Source organism: Choloepus didactylus, chromosome 1 (genome assembly GCF_015220235.1).
Source record: "Choloepus didactylus isolate mChoDid1 chromosome 1, mChoDid1.pri, whole genome shotgun sequence".
Lineage (NCBI taxonomy): Eukaryota > Metazoa > Chordata > Mammalia > Pilosa > Megalonychidae > Choloepus > Choloepus didactylus.
This window is the reverse complement of record NC_051307.1, coordinates 126607341-126627328: the sequence shown is the minus strand read 5'-3', so window position 1 is coordinate 126627328 and position 19988 is coordinate 126607341. Positions and strand designations below refer to the sequence as shown.

General features: G+C 36.1%; 1 protein-coding gene across 4 annotated transcripts in view; it reads right to left on the bottom strand.

Moving 5' to 3' along the window:
- ZBBX (zinc finger B-box domain containing) overlaps positions 1-19720 on the bottom strand; it is a 149392-nt gene extending 129672 nt beyond the window's left edge. For 2 of the 4 annotated variants that reach the window (XM_037841377.1, XM_037841383.1), the window contains exons 1-4: positions 19649-19720; positions 11795-11922; positions 7813-7926; positions 5366-5456 (exon numbers count right to left, since the gene is read on the bottom strand). In XM_037841377.1, coding sequence (XP_037697305.1) covers positions 5366-5456; positions 7813-7926; positions 11795-11862 — 273 coding nt within the window. In that variant the 5' untranslated portion in view covers positions 11863-11922; positions 19649-19720. Of the gene's footprint in view, positions 1-19; positions 106-5365; positions 5457-7812; positions 7927-11794; positions 11923-19648 lie in introns of those variants that run through there. The other 2 variants (XM_037841387.1, XM_037841396.1) reach the window with 2 other exon arrangements.
- Between the last annotated feature and the right edge of the window lie 268 nt (positions 19721-19988).

Sequence of the window (19988 nt, the reverse complement as noted above, 5' to 3'; positions counted from 1 at the left end):
TCCAAATGCATATACTCACCCTGGTCTTACTGAAATGAACATTTAAAGAATGCAAACAAACACAGAGGATGGTGTGCATTTATATAGACACTGTCAATTCATGCTTAGTTTTCAGTTTGCAATTTGCATGCTCAATTGCCCAATATGTATGTGAAAATATGAGAACAATGGCTGCCTCTATGTCTACAGCTGTACCAATTGAAGTCATCTTTGAAAATTTAAGCCTAATTATTCTCAGTGAATCTAGTGGTTTCACTTCACAAAAGGCATTTATTGTTCACACTCGTTGAAGTAGCTGCTCAGATGCTAAGCACCAAACACAGCAGAAAAGAAAAATAGGATTTAAACAATCAATTCTTATGTGAATCACACTTCTATTTTTAAACTGGTAACATTATACAAGTTTCAGGTAATTTAATTTCATTTTTCATAACCAAATTATCCATTACAATTACCTTAATGATGCATCCAAATTGCAACATGATCAATGTGATTACTGGTTATCTGCACAATGAATGGATATGTCAAAGCAAACTAAACTCATTATTAGGGAAATTTTTTTTTATTATTATGAATAATATTTTTCTGCTTTACAAATACAGTCATTTGCTTCAAGTGATTCAAACTGCATAAAAATATTTCAATGAACAAACTGCTAGCTACTATTTTTAGGCAAACAGAATTTATTCCCAAGTCTGAATCTGTTTGGGAAAGGGTTGGGAGTGAAACAGAGTTGGAAGAGGGAGACAGGCAGAGAAAACATGATAAGACACACACACACACACACACACACACACACACACACACACACACACACACACACACACACACACTGAAAGCATCAGGAATTTAATATACTGAAGCCTAAGCCTTATCAACGCACCTAGGCTTCCACCAGTAGCTGCCAAAGGGGTACTTCTAGCCGGGCCATTAGGGGCCAGGGCAGATGAGTGGCTTTACCACATAGACATATTTTCTGGGCCACTGGGGTCAGACTCTGCTGTTATTATCAGTCTCCCTGGCATTCGCAAATGCCTCCAAACTCCCACTAGTGCCCTAATCTACCACACTGGGCCCCAACTCCTCCTACAAGCCATCTTTTCAGATATTCTCATTATTAACTAAATTAGCCACGTAATCTTTTCCACTTTCCACTGATTTACCCTTCCATCCAGGTTTTTCTGCCATTCCATGGAGCCTCCATTAAATTGTTATTTTAACACCTTATGCCTTAAAACTTTCCTAAAAAATACCTCATCCAAATATTCACATTAACCAGAACCTACCTTTTCTTGGACACAACCTCTTCCAAGGCTCTCTCCAGAGCAACTAGCTTCCTTTCACTCCCTTTCACTCATTAGGAGAGAAGGAAATTTTACTTCCTACTTGCTCCAGAACTACATCTAGAATATTGATCCAATATCATCAATCAGCAAAGTTCCCCCTACTGAAGATCACCACCATTCACTTAGTGCTTTTACCAATATTCAGGATACTCTTCCATCTGGGTTTTATCAATCAGCTCCATATTTCTCTCCATCATATTTCTGGATGATAATCTTGGAGATTTTAATATCCATGTCCACCTGACATCTTGACCCTGAAGATCTTCCAACATGCTGGATACTGTGTACATCTAAATGCCACTTCAGCCACCCCACATTATGACCAAACCTTGGTCCTAAGCAGCACTCTGAAGGACCCCCACCTTCAAATTTCCAAACTCTGAATTTCTCAGTGCTAACCTCAACCACCTTACCTCCTCCTTCTTGGAATTCCCACACATAGATACCATTATGACAAAATAATGCTAACCAAGTCCCCTACAAATCCAGGCTGAGTAACCCCAGTCAGCTCTTATGGCTCTTCAACAATCCATTTATTCATTTACTACTAAACCTCAACCACTATCCCCATAGTAGCTACTCTAAACCTTCTCCAATCCCAAGAACAAAAAATTCACTCCATTTCCCTTCCTTATACCCATTTAGTGATCTTGTCATCAACTTTACTGAGATTGTTGGGTAGCTTCCGATTACTATTTTCCACAACTTTCTGCCTCACAAACACAACCTCTGAAAAATGTATGTTTAATGCCACCGACTGCCTCCTCTGTCTTTCTCATCTCAAAGAAAATGTAGCTTCCCTCCTTTGATGAAGTCCTTTGCTATGAGCCATCTCTTCAAAGTCCACACCCCCAGCAACTTGCACCTCTCTCACCTGCATCTTCAATCTTTTCTCCATTAGAGAGTCCATCCCTCAGCCTACAAGTTGGCTCAAATTTTCTCTCCAATTCTAAAAAACAAAATGATAAAACCTTGTCTTGATCCTTTTAAACCCTAAAGAACTTGTCTTCTGGTCTTTGTTCACTGCAACAGTAGCCCTTACTCATTGTCTCCCATCCCTCCCTTGCCAACCATTTAAAATCTATTTTCACATCTAATCTAATAATGACCCAATCATCAAATACAGTTTTTTTTTTCATTGTCACTCCCCATAAACAGACATTTTAATGCAATTTTCAGGTAATGTTAAAAAGAGGTTTATTATATATTATCTCACAAACTGCTCAAAACTCTTTAAAGTAGTTAAGCAGTTATAATTATGCAAATAATAATACCAATATTACAAACATGGTAATGGAAGCTCAGAAAGATGCAGTGACTTACACAAGATCACATAAGATGAGTTAGAATTGTAATCTATATAGTCTTATGTGGGGTTTCTCAACCTTGCACCACTGAAACTTTGGGTCAAATAATTTTTTGTTTTACGGGTTGTCCTATGCATTGTAGGATGCTTGACAGCACCCAGGGCTATACTCACTAGATGCCTGCACAAAAATCCCCCTCCCAGTTGTGACAACTAAAGTTATCTCCAAATATTGCCATGTGTTTCCTGGAGACGGGACTGAGGGGCAGAAACTGAACTCTGTCGAAAAACACGAGTCTAATACCAACACCTAACACCATACTCAAAACTTTTTTCACTACACACACAATGCTACACAATGCTGACTTCTCCATATTTCCTAAAACTCCCTCTTTTACTTGTATTTCCATGAAATTGCACTCCTTGATTCTACTCCTACCATTCTTTTTCTTCTCAAGCCTAAAATTCTGCATTCCAAATCTTGGCCCTGCCACTTGATCTTGAGAAAATTATTTAATTTTGGTGTTAACTCCATCCATGGAACTGGAATAATAATAATTGCCTTTTAAGAGTGATATAAACATTTAATGAGATAAAAACAATAAAAGCAGCTAAATTGTTGACTGGTATGAAATAGATATTCAGTGTTATCTTTCCTACAACATTCCACACACTGGCCTTCTTTGAACTTTATCATTCACACTTTTCTTCTTCTATTTACACATTCACAGGAAACACATTTACTTCCTCAGCTTCAACATCAGACTCAATCCAGCTTGAAATAACAGCTATGTATTGGCTTCTTCCTCTTCTTTCCCACTGTTTTTCATTTTTTGTTTTTGTTTTTTTGTTTTGTTTTGTTTTTTTGGTGAGGAGGGGTCCATCTTTTCCATTATATTCCTTCTACTACCATTCTAATACAGAGTCTTGTCATCTGACATCTAGATTATTTTAGTAGCATTTCAAATAGTCTCTCTGTCTCTATACCAGTGGTCTCCAAAGTAGCACGTGTTATTGTACAAGACAGCTGAGGAAAATACTGGAGAGGAGAAAATAATCATATATTTATTTATATTTGTATTTATTTTATCCTTGATTTATTTTTATATCTTGTTTTGTAATGCACATAGTGTATCAGTAAGCTAGTATGTATATAAATAAATTCTATTTATAAATAAATAAAAGTACATGTGTAGGAAGTCCAAGCTCAAAATATATTCTTTGCTGATGTATTACACAATCAAAACAATTTGGAGACCACCTGCTCTATACCCAGTTAACTCCAAACACACTTGATATTTGAACAAGATCAGTCATAATATATCATTACCTCAATCTTGCTACCCTCCTGCTCAAAAACTGTCAGAGAATTCCATTCTTCCAATGAAAAACATCAAGATTCCTGCATCTGGTACTCCAGGCCTTCTACCTTCTGGCTCACCCTTGCTTTCTAGACCCACCTCCTACAGTGCCCAAACCCCCATGCTTTCACCTTCTTATTCAACTACGAGGTTAGTGAGGACTGAGACCATGCTTTATTCACCACTTTTTCCCTACAAATACAATTAGCAGACTCTCAAATATTTCTAGAACTAAATTTTCATTTCCCAAGTCTGTGTTATTCATATACTAAATGAATATGGTAACACATACTGACTTTCATTATAAATATTTTCATAAGGACTTGTCTTTCACATTGGATGGGGACCTCCTTGAGAACAAGGTTAATAACTGTAAGACAATGAAGGCATTTAAATGATACTGAATATATAAGTCAATAACCACAAAGAGTCAGCATTTTTAATATATTTACAATAATATCTGAAATATGAACGCCATCACAGAAAGATTATAAAAAATGTAAAGTGGATTGTAAAATTTTTAATCAAAAGGAAGGAAGAAAGGAAGGGAGGGAGGGAGGAAGAAAAGAAGGAAGGAAGGAAGGAAGGAGGAAGGAAGGGAGGAAGGAAAGAAACCTACCTCCCAAGAGCATGACACTAAAGAAAAAATTGATTTGTAGAAACCTAAAAGGTTAGAAGTGCCAAATATATTTGTAGATGCCCTCTGGCCCAATGTTAATGATAGGTATATATGAAAAGCTATATAAGTTAAAACTTACGTCACACATCTTGTACTAAAGAATTCAGGGGTATAACAATTTTCTTTACATAAACCTTCATCTGGTTTAATCTTAAATATAGCGTAATGTTATTTTACAATACATAGTAAAGATAAAGCAATTCTATAGTTGAGAAACTTGAAAGTATTTTTCCCCTGGCTATCTTCATGCATCGAATCACCAATATATGAATAATGAACAATAATTATGATTCAACCAGAATATAAAAATGTTAAACAAACCTGACATGATAAAAAGGTAGAAAGAAGTCTGTCACTTGTTATATCAAATAATATAAGCTTTCATCTTAATATAGAACTATATAGTACTATTTCACATACTTTAAACCAGAATTGAATTGAATTTTGCTGAAGGTGAAATTTAAAACATCACCTTGTAGTTGAAAAACAAAAAGATATCTGAATAATGAAAGCTGCGTATTAACCGACAAAATATGAATCAAAAATATATTATGCAAAGGTGTTAAAGCAAGAATAGTAGGTTCTTAAATATAGAAGAAAATGTGGGATCTGAAAAAATAATTTATATCCTCTTGCTTACAAAATTTCTGAGAATCAAATGGTATCTTCTTACCTTAATAACATTTCCTTTATTTTGTGACATCATGTATGATTGATTATCCAATTTGCCTGCTTGTCCAGATTTCCAGCGATATCCACTTGACCTTCAATATATATAAACAGAAGACAAAATGTAATTACTAAATATATTTCTCCTTTTAATGAAAACAAATATAATTCTCTATTTCAGGAAATGGACATTTAGTTGTTAACATGTAACAGACCACCACAAAATGAAAATGAAGTATCAATAATGTCAAAATATCCTCACTAATTTTAAAATATAGCTTTGCCATATTTGTGACTTCTGTGGAGAAATGAATAAAACTGAAATACCCAAATACAAATGAAGAATTCCATTTTTTTCAGATATTTACAATGATTAAAGATAGCTTTATGATTTACGGGAAACTCTTACAGGTTTGTCATACAGTTTTAAAAGCTAAGAGTCCAGAAATGTAAATAGGAAAAGGAATCAAAATAATACCTCAAAATATTCAGCAGACCTACTAAGTGTTGAATTCCCTATTAAGAATTCCACTCCCACACAGAAAGTTGACAGATATTGCAAACTGTTTAGTTTTAGTTTTCAAGGCATTTTTATTTGAGCCTCACAAAATTTTTTTTGAAGTCACCAGGACAGGGAATCCACTTCCCATTAAAAAAAAATAATGAGACCAAAACCTGCTCAAGGTCACGCAGATACTAAATAATAAGGCCAAGATTAGAACAATGGACTATCTTCCTGACTGGTGAGTGATAGGTTCTCACTCTGGCATTGACGTATATAAACTCTGTGATCTTAGAAAACCATTTAACTACTCTGAAAACTCAGTCAAGTTTTAGAATCTTTAAGAAAACATCTAGGAAAGCTTCCTCGGCTAAGGAAAACTCAGTCTTGAGGACCGATTTCAGGAACTCTGATTCCCAGATGAATACCATGAATCACTGAGAATTCCAAAATGGCTAATTTCACCCATAAATGCAGTGAAAGTAAAAGGACTGGCCACAGGATCATTCACTGAAGAGCAACAAATACCAAACAAACTTCGTCACCTGGCATGACGCGCAACAAGAGATGCTTTTATTAAACCAATGCTCTGATTACTAAAGAGGGTGTGTGTAGATGCAGTGAATATTTTTCAAAGAGTTGAAATCTAATGATAAATACTTAATACTGAAACTATAAAAAAACATATTCGAATTTTCCTTAATGGTTCAGAAAGCACTTCAGAAATATTTGATGGTCATCACTTTGGGGATCAATCAATAGTAAATTTTCTGTACAAAGGGTTTGGTAATATTTCGTTTCAGCAAAAGTACATGTAATACATACTCCCGTACTTTGCAGGAGAAGGTTATAAACAGGCAAAGCCTATTTAGGGGACAATTTCTCAAGGCCTATCAAATGTAAAATGCATATATTCTGACCTAAAATTACACAGCTAGGAATTTATTCCACAGATTTCCTTGCATATGAAAGCAAAAGTACATGTAGCTAGATGTGAAAGGCAAAAGTAGCATTTATAAACACAATAAACTAGAAATGTAATAGATATCAGAAAAATAATTGCCATTATATCCATACAAAGAAATACTGTACAGCTACTAAGAGAATGAGATAGATCAATGTGTGCTGGGGTAGCAAGAGCGCTATAACATATTAAATTTAAAAAAAAACAGATTCACATATTTTTAGAGATGATCTCATTGGTAAAAATATAGGAAAAAGACACATGAGATGAATACAGACACATACACACATTCACATACATGTATATTCATAGGCTTATACAGAAATAAGACATTTGCAAAGTTTTTTTTTTAATTTTAAAAGAATTATTAAAAAATGCACTAGGAGTCAGCCCATAAATAAGAGATAATTTTTATTATATACTTATCAATTCTACCTGTACTTCTATCATATTTATTATTTTTATTTTAAAGCAAAATACTCAGTGCAGTTAGTACATATATGCAGGCATAATAGAGTCCCCATTAATAAAATTTCAGATAAAGAATATTTGCTACAAATATTTCAAACAAATTTGTTGGTTAGAAATGTACATGCACACTCCTGCCCCCCAAAAGCCTTTTAATAAATAAAAATGGTCCTAAAAATAACGTAAACTGATTTTCATTTCCTGTTGATGCCAAAGTTTGCATTACTATCCTAAATATTCCATACCATAAATGGTTCAGAAGACTCATATAAAAAGAGAAATGAGAAAGGATAAGACCAAATAAAATTTAGGAGAAACAAAAGTAATGTTACTTTTAAAAAGCAACATGCACTAAGTGACATATAGAAAAAGGAGAACAAACAATAATTTTTGTTCATCAGGGAATGCCATAAATTATTCATCCACTAAAGATTTTTATTGGAATGACAATAGCATATAAATATTTCTTTACATAATTTGGTTTATTCCTCTAAAATTCCCTAAAACTTTTACTCACTCTCTTTCTTTCTTTTCTTTGCTCATTGTTGATTGTAATTCTTGTAGTTTCTTTTCCATCTCTTGGTTCTCCAACCTTAACTGTATTTTCTCCATCCGCAGCTCTTGAGCATTTCTGAAGAAATAAGATGCAAATACATATTGTTCATTTGGGGTAAGAAAAATTACAGGTGAGTGTAACAAAAAATTTACAAAGGCAAAATAATTTTGTCTTTTGCCCTTAAATTAAAATTATGAATAAGAAATAAACAATAAAGTAATTCACTCACTTCCTCCGTACTTCAAAATACAGATTCTAAAGTTAGCATCTGTCTTCAATTAATATTCAATGAAGAGTACTTCAAATCTTAGACTTTTTCCCTATTGTATAGCTAGAGTTTAAAATAATAATTCACTTTATATATGCACATTTTTATATATGCACAACTGTATAACGCACAAATAGAAAAAAATTATTTTCTCAATTTTCATACTGTCATTCCTCTAAAGGAAACCTTAAATAGATTTCTACCTTAGTGCTATATAATACAAAAAAATAAAAAAGAAAAGAAAAGAAAAGAAAAAGAGCGGAGCTTGCTTGAGATCTATTAGGGAAAAAGTCCCTATTAAATGGTTTTGGTACAGGAGCCATCAGAAAGTGATTAAATGGGAACTGAGTTAAGTATCACCTATTGTTTCCTCTGAAGGAAGGCAATAAGAAGGGAACCTTTGAGGACAGGGCAGAGCCCCCTCGTAGAATCCTGTATAAGAGATTTTGATAAAAATATCTGAAGTTTAGCAAGCTTTTGACACAAAATATTTTCTTCTCTTTCTTTTACAACTCTGATCTCTTGTCAGCATTTATGACTGATTCTCATAGATCTAAGCCAACCTAGGACTCTAGTTACACATTTATTATCTTTCCTAAATTTAAATCTCTTCCTTTATTAGTACATTAGTGTTTTACTATAATCAAGTACCATGGACATCCATATATGATATGCAATTAATCAAGTGATGAAGCTAAAGAATAATGGAGATCAGAGAAGGGAACCAATATAGAGAGGTAATGAGTAGCCACCGAAGAGCAAGTGGACCAAAGAAATGTCCTCAGGTGGACACAATCCAGTAAGATATCCAAAAAGTGACAGGAGGCAAAATCTGGCCAGAGACTTCAGAGATGTTGGCAAAGATATTGAGGGAGAGGCATTATTTTCATAATATTTGCTCCACAAGGACAAATTGAGCACTTACTATGAACAAGCACTGTGATAGGAGATGAGATATGAGAACTATGGAGCTTCCAGCCTAGGGAGAAATATGGACAAGCATAAGGACAGGTGAAATATAGTGTGATTTTGCTTTCACTGGAGAAGGATGGGGGTGGTGAAGATATCCTAGCCCCTGGGATTGTAGAACAATTCCTGCAGAAAGTGAAGTCTGAGCTGAGATCTAAAGGTTGAAAAGAAAATTAGTCAAAGGAGAAAGTGAGAGCAGCATTCCAGGAAGAAAGAACAGCATGGACACAGGTGGGAAAAAGGGACGTATGGTTCAAGGAGCTAGAAGTCCAGCATGACTAGGCATCAAGTGCAGGGTGAGAATAGTGGCAAGAAATGGAACTGCTGAAATGGACATAGCCAGGTCATGAAGAGCCTTGTAAGCCATGATGAGAAACTGGATTTTTTATCCTGCAAGAAATGAGGATTAACTAAAGGGTTTTTAAGAGAAATGATCAGACTTGCATTTTATAAAGCTCACTCTGCCTGTATAATGAAAATTAGTTAGAGGGTAGAAAGCTGGAAAGAAAGTAGCAAGTTAGGAAAATATTTCAAGTTATCCAAATAATATATTTTGTTGATCTGACTTGATAGAGGCAATGGAGAGAAAAGTAGGAGCACTTGAGAAATACAAGGAAATACAATTATCTGTATTTGGAAACCAACCAGAAGTGAGACTGACCACAATGGGACAAGGAAAGAACCAAGGAAGGAACCTCCAGTAGGAATCCCAGGTTTCCTGCTGGTGCTACTTCTTGAACTAGATCACTCTAGGTGATGTGGGAGACTAATTCAGGATTCATCCTCCTGCTGGTCTCCCTGTCCAAAGTCTCAACAGTCTACAACACTTCCTACCCCTGCTCCCAGAGGGAGAGTTCAAAGCACAAATGTGATTGTGTCACTTTTGCTCAGAAGAAGTTTAAGGTTTAAGAAGTCCCTAATGTGTTCAGGTAAGGGGGTAAGACTGAAAAAAAGAACTGGCCTACTGATCAAATGGTCAACTTTACGTCTGGATTCTATGTCTGGTGAAGACAAAGGATTCCTCCTGGAGACAGCCTTGGACATAGATCCAGAAGGGCAGGTAAGGCCACTGAGGAAAGCTAAGGTTGATTCTGGAAAGATAATGTCAATACAACATGGGCTGGAGAAAAGATTGAAATAGGTTCTGGGGACAGGGAGGAGAAGGAAGTGGAGAACACTAGAAGGTCAGAGCCAGGCTAAGACACTGTCAGCTGAAAGCAGGCTTGAAACCAGGAAATAGCATGAAAAGGAACTCAGAGCAATTATCATAGTGTGGGTGTTCCCAGTGTGGTTTTCATGGATTTGTGGATTTATGGGCAGGTCAAGAGGACATGCAGGCCAGGGAACAACGTTTTCCCCTTATCTTTAGGATAAATTCCAAACTCTTTAGCATGGCAAACAAGCTAGCTTGTTTCTAGACCCATCCTTCTCTCCAACTCTGTTTTGTAAAACCTAGCCATCTGGATGTGTCTGAAAGTCCCCAAACTATCTAGCCTCTGTGCCTTTTGCACAGGAGTCACCCAGTAACAACCCAACTAACTGCATCTCTCAGGCAAAGCATGGAGGCCTCCTCACCCCTGTCCCTGAGGTTTGGGCCATGTACTCAGACCCCTGTGCCTAAGCTACCACACCATGTTTCACACTGTATCACTATATAAATGTAATTTTACTTAATCGTATCTTCTACAAGCTATCTGAGAGCAAGGATCGTGACTTCCAACTGTCTTATCTACTATAATTTATCATGGTGTATAAAACACATGTATTTAATATATGCATGTTAGATGTATGTTTATAAACATATACATATAGACTGAAACATAACAGAGAAGTCAAATAATGTACATCTCCTTCTCTTTTTCCATTAAGAAAATTGCTAATACTAGTAGTTAGATAGCCTCCAAAAACATGGTAAACCTAATAATGATAACGTCACATATTTTTTCCACTTTATACAATGCTTTTGGACACAGTATCTCAAAAGTGAAGGGAGCATTAGGAAAGTTCTGAAGACACCGAACAATACGGATCAGGTAACTCAGAAACTAAAGTTAAAAATCGACAGCCTGTCCCCAACCCAAGCTGGCTGGCCCTTAGTGATATTTGAGAAGAAAGCCCTGAGGATTTCCAGTGACTTTAGGTGATCTCAAAGAGAAACAGTGGGTTGAACTGTCTGTTACCCCTGCAATGTCATGAAATTCGTGGGAGACCCAGAATTGCTTGGCTCTGGCTGAATGCATTGCACAGAAGGTACCCTTCCTTGGAAAGGTTTAATTCACCATAACAACTTTTAATTATGTGGAGGAGTAGGGTATTAAAATTTTTCCATTCTCTGTTTAAAGGTTTCTCACCCTTATGGTTTCCCAAAATTTCAGTTTCTCCCTAAATTTTAAGGTGATTCCTTTTTAACTGCTAATAGGAATTACAAAAATCTTTGTAACTTTCGATTACCTTGTTCAAATAGGTAATGAGCCTACCCTTCACTCATCATTTTTCACTTTGGTTCTTGTGGCATAAAGATTTTTATTCTTCTCATTTTTAACCTACTATAGATAAAAATACAGCAATGTGATGAAAATGGAGATAAAAGTTCACAAAGTTAGAGTTCAACTATAAACAGTTTCATGTAAGAAGAATAGTTTAAGTTACAACATTCAAAAACTTTTGCAATTATTTCCATTAAGTAATAAATACATATGTACTTACTTATATTTTAACTTTACAGAATTTCCTGGTTTTCCCCATGGAAGAACTACAAAATCTTTGGTGTTCATGATTCCTGTATCAATATAGTCTAAAAATTATTGTGATTTATGAAAATCTCTAAAAACAACCTGGACAAACAAAAGAAAAATGCCAGAGTTAAAGCAGTGTAAGTTACAAATTCAAAACTACACATAATTCAGAAAAATTTTAAAGACAGGATCTTTATGAGTAGCTTTTTTTTTTTTTTTTTTGGTACTGCTTTGTTTGCTTTTTGTTTTTGTTTTTGTTTTTTTTTAATTAAATTCAGTTTTATTGAAATACATTTACACACCATACAATCATCCATGGTATACAATCCACTGTATGGATAGTTATGTGTTCATCACCACAATCTATCTCTGAACATTTTCCTTACATCAGAAAGAACCAGAACAAGAATAAAAAACAAAAGTGAAAAAAGAACACCCAAATCATCCCCCCCATCCCACCCCATTTATCCTTTAGTTTTTATCCCCATTTTTCTACTCATCCATACACTAGATAAAGGGGGTGTGATCCACAAGGTCTTCACAATCACGCTGTCACCCCTTGTAATCTACATTATTATATAATTGTCTTCAGGAGTCCAGACTGCTGGGTTGGAGTTTGGTAGTTTCAGGTATTTACTTCTAGCTATTCCAATACACTAAAACCTAAGAGGTGTTATCTATATAGTGCATAAGAATGTCCACCAGAGTGACCTCTCGACTCCATTTGAAATCTCTCAGCCACTGAAACTATTTCATCTCATTTTGCATCCCCCTTTTGGTCAAGAAGATATTCTCAGTCCCACGATGCCAGCTCCACATTCATCCCCGGGAGTCATATTCTGCATTGCCAGGGAGATTTGCACCCCTGGGAGTCGGGTCCCAAGTAGGGGGGAGGGCAGCGAGTTCACCTGTCGAGATGGCTCAGTTAGAGAGAGAGAGGGCCATATCTCAGCAACAGAGGCACTCAGGGGGAGAATCTTAGGCACAATTATATGCAAGTTTAGCCTCTCCTTTGCAGTAACAAGTTTCATAAGGGCATGTCCCATGATCGAGGGCTCAGCACATCAAACCGCCAGTCCCAATGTTCGTGACACCACCACCAGTCCAGGTGAGGAAGTCCAACACATCCGCACCTTCCCCCAGATCCTCGGGGCTGGGGAGGGGGAGGCTGTAAACATATTTTTTATTATCTGCCCAAATTACTCTGGAATGTGTCACTATTTCACTCCAGTCTATACTAACCTACCGTATCTCACTTCCTATTCAAAGTTCCATGCAATTGTGGTGTTTCAACAAATCGACTGTAGAGTTGTACCGTTTAGAAAATTTAGATCCTGTACCAAAGAGATATCTCTTCCCTTGGTCTCATATGGAAGTCGAAGTTTTAAAACACAGTCAGTTTCAACCTTTACCCCAGGATCTTTATGAGAGCAAATGCTAAATCAAAGTTAAACAATAAAAAAATATGCTATATACATTATAAGTTATATAGATATTCATATAATAAAAGTTATAACATATCTGACAAAATTGAAATTTCTGGAATATCTATATATATAGAAAAAGATTGGAAAATAGTCATCTAATGTGGAGAAAGCACTCATTGTGATAAACAAAAATACATATTCTGGTTCTTCCTATGGTTAAGGCTATAAAAGCATATTATTGGTTTATTGTTCCCACCCAAAAATAATATCCAAGGCTATATTTAACGTAATTCAAAGAACCTAAAAGATGCAATCCAAACCCAAATATTTTTATGGCAACGTAAAATAAGAATTAAGTTATGGAATAATTACCTAGAGACATTCTAATAACCTCATTTATCAAAGAAAATTTTAATGGTGCTCTTTGACTAGGATCAGAAATTAGCATATTTTAGAAAGAATTTTTCTATAAGAAATGAAACAGTAAGTATTTTCTGCTTAACCCTGCGTTAACCAGAAAATTAAATTTCTAGAACAACCTTTCTAAAGCTTCCCAATTACTCATGGTCTCATGATAATTTACTCTGTAATATTAAATTACTGAATCACATGGACAACTACTACATTTTTATATGAATAAAAATTTCCAAACTCCAAAAGCCCTTAAAGAAATATGAGGCAATATTCTAGTGGCCATCACCTTAAATGTCCAAGCAATTTGATGTTATCAGTTTATAGATGTGCTTTTATATACTCATAAGACCAGTAAATATTTATCAAGACTCTCATATGCAAGATACAGTGCTGAGAACTACAGAGGAGTCAAAGGCCCAAGGAGATTTAGATTCTGGGATCATGAGGCTTAAAGGGAACCAGGGAATATAAGACCTGTCTATAAAAGTCTCAAAACATGGTCTAAATAAAAGGCCTTAAAATTTACAGATATCAAAATATAGGAAGTAAGAGAAAAGACAGAATTCAAGCTGGCTAGAATTTAAATGGGGCTTCTAAGAATAAAGGGGTTTATATATGAAACTATGGATTGAAGGAACATTCTATACTGTGGGAAAGTACAGCTTTTTGAATGGGGCCTACTGACCAGTTCCAATTGGTTAATGCACAGGTTATATGTAAACAACAAGTTAGGTATAAGGTTAGACATATAGGCCACGGCCCAATAGGGTGGCTTTATATGAAAAGTTAAAGCATTTGGAATTTATTCTATGGCTAATGAGAGTCACTGAAAGCTTTAAAGGGAAACACAGATCAATCTAGAAACTGCTGGAAATCTTAAGGATGAAGGACCCCAGAACTGGAGTAAATAAATGGGAAGCTTTTGCAACCCAAAGTCAACACAACCAAAGGAGTACTTCTTCAAAGTTATACTTTTGGGAGACTGTCTCATAATTTCTATGATGAAATTATTGATCAAAACATTTTTGGAATGCTTCTTTGAAACTTTCTGCAGAGTTCATCATACAACCAACAAACTTACACATTCATTTCATTGTGCCTCATTTAAAGCTAAAGTGGTATTTTCCAGCACCGGCAACTACCAAAATTTGGACCACCTCCAAAATTCAAATACAGTTATTCCTTCCACATCATGACTTTCAACATCACAGTTTTGATAGGTCGGCATAAGAAATTAAATGGGAATTTTGGGGGAGTTTTCACAGAAGCTGCAGATGACATGCGAAGGCCAGCAGATGACAGAAAAAGTTTAGAAACTCAGAAATGCATAAAATATATGTATAGCATTGTATAATATCAACGTATTCTATCTTTTAATACCATAAATATACACAATTTCTTTTTAAAGTTAAAAGAAGTAAAAAAATTTTACCTAGATTTTCCAGATTGCACGCGAGTGCCACGCCCCAAACCCCCACCATGTGGAAGGGATAACTGCATAGCCTGAAAGGGTAGATTCTACCCCACCACCATAAATTTTGAAGGAGATTTTGCAGTCTCTAAAGATAATTCCAAAATGGAATTATAAAAAATAATTTAATGTTTTAAACAATGTAGTAATTGCATCATAGGACTAAGTATATTTGTGACTTCATTCAACATTTATTTAGCGGCTCTTTTGTGGACTCTATTCCTGATACTGAAGTCACAATGGAATGAAGACACAGTGTCTTCCCTCAGGGGAAAGCCACACAAGCAGTACAATACTGTGTGATATTCTGACAGAAGGAAGCACCTGGGAGGGGTATCTAAGTCAGCCTAATTTCTCACCTACCAACTGCTATTTCTCAAAGCTAAAATAAGCAGCAAAGAGAACTAAAGATACCACAGAAATGTAAAACTAGAATTTGATATGCTTTTTGGAAGGAGAAGGTACCATTTTAAAATAGAACTCTCTTTTACTCCCCTTTAGCAATCATCTTTGTAGGTAAAACATCTGTCTCATTTTTACCAAAGAGAGGCTACACAAGCTATCTCTGAACACACTTCAGGAATCATCCTCCTTCATAACAGGGAATCTATACCCCTTTCTCATCATAATGGGGAAATCCAACTGCTGGACCCTCATCTAATGCCAATAACTTTTTCATAAAAAGTTCCATGATGTTAGTTATTATTGTTAAAAAATAAAACAAGAATCTCCAAAATTGGTATGTCTGATTAATTAAAATAACTCAAGTTGCCCTAGTTTCATTTATACATTGAGACATACAATTTTATATGTTTACAAAAAAACTGAACACAATGACTGATTTTGCCTTTACAAAGAATGAAAGAAAAGTCTGTAGTTATTAGAATGAAATGATTCAGATTTATAGCTCTGCTGATAATGTGATTTAACCAATAAGTGGTCTTATTTAGGGGACATTTCACTTCACTGAATGCAATTAGTAAGACTTCTTCCCAATTAAATGTTTTATCAAGTTACACACAGAAGCCAATTTTCTTGTATGAAGAAAAAAGATCATAATTGTGAGGCATGCTGTTCTGCCTATTTCCTTTGGTTAAGTCAACAGAGAATTAGTCATCTTTCTTAGGACACCAAGGATATAACAATGTCAGCTGGCAAGAATAGCAAAGCACAAAGCTTTAGTCACCTAATGGAAGCAGGGGAAGATAGATAAATTCACCATTATGCAAACCTCATAGTCCCTTATGTCCTTTCATCACTCAATTTTTTTTAATAATTAAATACCAAAAGTTTAATAGTTATTTGGAAAATTTTCATTACCTGATTTATTAAACAGAATTATGGAATTATTTTTCTACATTATTATTCCCACACATATACATCCAATATAACCCAAAATTGACAATCCTTCTATATGTTCCCATTTTGGCAAACAACCCAAGCCTGCTTATGAAAACTAAGATCTTAGGATGATCTATAAAGTTAGTATACAGAACACTCAGCAAGAGTTGCCCTTCGCTCCCAGAGAATTTACCATCACACCATTGACAGAACAGGGCTGGGCTGGAACCCACTGTTTTCAAGATGAGCTATTTTTTGTAAATAAAAACTTATGGAAAGTAATTCATTCTTCTAATGGTCCCAGATCATGTTAAATCTAAAAATTTAAAAGTCAATAAATTAGGAGTTAACCTTGCTTTAGCACATATTTTAAAAGGGTCTAAAACACAGACTCCTTTGGATGGATTAACATGTCCAGACCATTTAGCAACATTCCTTAGAAATCCCAGACCCAAGCAAGAAATGTTAAATGAAAATGAATTTAACTAAAAATGGTTGTTTTAAACTCTTAGAAGATGTTTACTCAACATTTTCTCTATCAGATATTATCCTCACACTAGATACATACACACACAGACACACATACACACACACACATATTTAAGGAAAGAACCAATAACACCATGATCTTGGGCCTCATATCTTGTGCTTGAGTGGCCTACTATATAATATACACCATATTTTCCTAGCACAGACCCTAAAAGTAACTCAAGTATTGACTTCCAAGCTGCATTTAGTCTTCCAGCTGATCAAGATAACATTCAGTACACAAAATGGTATCTGAAGTGCCCATTTTTACTCTTTATGTGCAAGTTTCTTTGAGAACAACTGAGAACGTTTGCCTTTAGACATCTGGGGGAAAATATCATTTTTAAAATGCTTTCAAACTAAAAATGATGTAAGTAACATTTAAAAACACTGGATTTAAGGTCAAGAAAACCTACATGTGAGAGTGATCGCTAAGCTTCAGTTTACCCATGGATAAAATAGTGAGGATCCCCTGTATTATGCAGATCAAACAAAAGGTCTCTGCTCTGTGACCTGTAAAGCTGAGGACTCTTAGAGGGCCTCCAGAGAGTTTCTAAAGGGGGAAATCTTAGAAACTACTGGAGAAAGAAATGAGGAAAGTATCAAGGCTCTGTTTTATCCACAGCCCTATGTTTTCATCTATCGTTGGAAACCTAGACCCTTTTATATTTTATCTATCCAACCTGGGGTGTTTTTTAACAAATATCTTATGCATGGGAAAATTAGGGTATCTTACATATTCCCAGTACTGTTAGCAACTGTTAAGCCTTGGAATCTAAATATGGTTCTACACACTAGAAATAATTAATCCATATCCCTCAGGAGATTCATTGATGAATATTTTCTCCCCTTTCACATTGTTAAAGGAAATTTAGAGAAAGAACTGTTTGACATAAAATGTTTTCTAAATTTTATAGCAATAACCTTAAACATCTTTGAAAACATTTTTGGGGTCAAATTGCCCTAAGTAAAATGAGATCACTTATTTTTGTCTGTAAGGAGTTCCCCATATCTATATGGAGAAAAAAAAGAAACAATAACAAAACTATTCTGCCTGGCACTTAATATCCTCTATTATCAGTTCCAATCTTCCTAAACCTCCAGCTTTTCTTCCCACCACTCTGCTCACTAACTTTTATTCTACCTAATACTTCATTCCAAGTCACCTCTATCATAAAGCTTTTCCTCCATCAAAAGTGAGCTGCTCCTCTTGTAAGGATAATGGATGTATCACACTCATTTGCTATTATAAGCTCCCTTGTGTTATTTCTTGCTTGGGGTTGTTTCCCCAAGTAGCCCAAATTCTGTGAAGGCAGACCTACCATGGATCTTTGAATCCTCAGCAATTAGTACCAAGCATACACATAGCAGAGTCTCAATATATGTTTGCCAATAATAACTAAATACTAAATTGTAAGTATTTAATTTTTTTCTACTGGTTTGAATGTGTAGCATGATATACCTGATGGAAGTTTTCTTTAAAGAAACACATTCTCTTTCCCACAACTTTAACAAATCGTTTCTGTTTTCTTTTTCCATGTCCCCTACCAGACCTTGATGAGCATTCCACAAATACACATTGAGCCTCTGTGTCAGGTATCAGGTTAGGCACTGAGGAACAAGGTGAACCAGACAAGAATTGTACCAGTCTTCACTGAGCTTACACTCTGGTGACAGAAGTAGGAAAATAAAAAAGTAACTAAAATAATTGCAGGAAGTATTAAGTTTTTTTTAAAGGAAATAAGCAAAGGACCATGCTACTTTCAGATATTGCATTTGTATTACAACTGGCAATTTTAAGTGACATCTGGGTAGTCTTCTATGACATTACTATAAGGCATAAGAGGGAGGAGGAGGGGTCTGTTAATTCCTATAAACATACAATTTGCATAGTTTTTAATCCTGCATAGCTTCAACTTTGCAAGGCTTTTTTATTTTTAAATGAGAACTGCTAATTTTGGATAAAAAAATAAAGCTATAAAAATTTATAACAGAATTTTTTATAAAATATTTAACAAAAAATATAACTGAATATATAATCAGCACCTATAATGCTGATTTGGGGGAGGAAAAAATATTCCACAGTTTCAGATTTCTCAGAAATCAGGCAGCACCAGCCGCGGCCTTAACTTAGAAGTGAACTTCGAGAATGAAGCGGGTGTAGGTGGCCGCGCAGGAGGAAAGACGACTACAAAACCGGATGACTTGGTTTCTTAGTGTACCAACTTTTTCATAATGCGCAAACGATTTCAAAGATAAAAGAGGTTAACATTTGAGAAGGTCGGGCTGCAAAGGAGTACAATTGATGAAGACGTGGATTTTGCTGTCTAGGGTTCAACCTCGGTTCACATCTCCATTATCATCAGGGGCTGGCAAGTCTTTTGTTGATAAGACTTCCAACTCCGAGGCCAGGGCCCTGTCCTGCAACTCGCGGGCCCGGCACCTTGTCGGACACATGGCAGGACTCAACAAACACCTGCAGGGCCGGCTGCCCCAGCCCAGCGCCCCCAGCTCCACCCTGAGTTGCGTCTTCCTGCTACCGCGCCGCGCCGCCCCGCTCCCGGCAGCCCCCAGGCTTGCACACTGCCCCGGCCGGCGCTCTCCGACGGCCGCTGCCGCCGCCACCCGCAACCACCCGACCCACCTGAAGACCCCAGCGTCCCTCGTCACCGGCGCCTGTCCAGGCTCGCCGCCGGGAGCTTCCGCCTTGGTCTCTTGGTTACCGCGCTACCTCGGTTCCCATAGCAACCAGAATGTTTGGTCCTGCCACTGTCTGCCGGCAGAGGGAGCAAAGGAGCTCCGCGGAGAAGAGGAAAAAAAAAAAAGTGCGGTCAAAAGACAAGAGGTAGGGAAACTCAACTGGAGGCTTTCTGTTGGAGGGCATCTTGGATGTTAGGGCACTATCTCTACTCTTCTTTTAGGAAAAAAGAAATGAAACAGTAAATCATAGTCACAGTAATGACCAACACATATTCAGCCCCTGA